We start from the raw sequence: 1,055 nt of genomic DNA on the forward strand, positions 1-1,055 counted from the left end.
GTCCTACGTGTTACCTCGCGGTCCTACGTGTTACCTCGCGGTCCTACGTGTTACCTCGCGGTCCTACGTGTTACCTCGCGGTCCTACAGATCAAACAGAAGGAGCTCTCGTTGAGGTTCACTGACTCACCGCTCAAACCTGACGGCCATGGTGGTGACGTCTCCGTCCATCACCAGCGTCTCCGGGCGGCTGCTGGTCTGCAGGGCGTCCCTCTTGGCCTGCAGCTGGTCCTGGGTCTGCTGATAGAACTCCTGCAGCCCCAACGCCTCGCTGCAAAAAACACACGACGTCACTGGCGTCAGAACCACCACGAGTCATTTCAATAAATAAAACAAAAACCAGTGGTCGTACCTGAGCTCCGCGCTGCTCTGAGCCGCCTGCACCTGCTTCCCCACAGGAGACTCCACCTTCTCTCTCAGCATCTGACACAGACAGTACTTAGTGTTGAAGGCGTGGTTGTTGTACCGGATCGCCTACGAAACCACAGCCAGCAAAGAAGAAGAAAGTAGTAGAGTAAGAGGTTTACACTTCAGAGGAGACTCTACAGGTGAATATGGTAAAAATATATAATGAACTCATAGATATCAACATGAAACTTCTCCTCTTCATCACTCACATTAAGATGATTATTTATTGTATTACAAGTTTTCTGACATGTTATGTTTAAATATGCAAATGAGGCATTATGCAACGGTAACTTTTGGTGAATTTAGTAGAAATCTACAGACACAAACAAACAAAGTAGTAAAATAAACGTTTTATTTCAACGAGTCTGAAAGAAGACGAGTTATAGAAGAAAAATAGACCAAAATCTCTAAATTGGTTGTTCTCACGTGTTTGAGGTAGTCCTCCATGACGGTCTCCAGAGGAAGAGGTCCCTGGTCTCTGAACACTGAAGCGTTCCACATGGCGGCTCGAGCCAACATGACCGACGAAGCTCCGGTCGCCTTCCTGAAGTCCTCGATGTCCATGTTGGTCTTCACCAGATCCAGAGATCCTCCACTGAGGGACATGGTGTACTTTATACTGTACTACACCTCAGAGGGACATGGTGT

The 1,055-nt window shown here is 48.0% G+C and overlaps 1 protein-coding gene across 1 annotated transcript; it reads right to left on the reverse strand.

Moving 5' to 3' along the window:
* Window positions 1-45: 45 nt before the first annotated feature.
* On the reverse strand, window positions 46-1,049 carry LOC116381000 (tRNA-dihydrouridine(20) synthase [NAD(P)+]-like). The gene is made up of 3 exons (XM_031842795.1): window positions 834-1,049; window positions 352-473; window positions 46-270 (listed from the first exon to the last, which is right to left on the reverse strand). The coding sequence occupies exons 1-3, from the start codon at window positions 1,011-1,013 to the stop codon at window positions 126-128; spliced, it is 447 nt and encodes a 148-aa protein (XP_031698655.1). The 5' UTR covers window positions 1,014-1,049; the 3' UTR covers window positions 46-125.
* Between the last annotated feature and the right edge of the window lie 6 nt (window positions 1,050-1,055).

Source organism: Anarrhichthys ocellatus, unplaced genomic scaffold, assembly GCF_004355925.1.
Source record: "Anarrhichthys ocellatus isolate YVR2014 unplaced genomic scaffold, GSC_Weel_1.0 scaffold10568, whole genome shotgun sequence".
NCBI classification, from domain to species: Eukaryota; Metazoa; Chordata; class Actinopteri; order Perciformes; family Anarhichadidae; genus Anarrhichthys; species Anarrhichthys ocellatus.

Excerpts from the sequence above, each read along its gene's own strand:
- LOC116381000 (XM_031842795.1), bottom strand. The coding sequence starts at position 1,013 with ATGTCCCTCAGTGGAGGATCTCTGGATCTGGTGAAGACCAACATGGAC. Across the intron at positions 474-833 it reads TGGAGGACTACCTCAAACAC|GCGATCCGGTACAACAACCA; the intron begins GTGAGAACAACC and ends GTGGTTTCGTAG. Across the intron at positions 271-351 it reads CAGAGCAGCGCGGAGCTCAG|CGAGGCGTTGGGGCTGCAGG; the intron begins GTACGACCACTG and ends TGTTTTTTGCAG.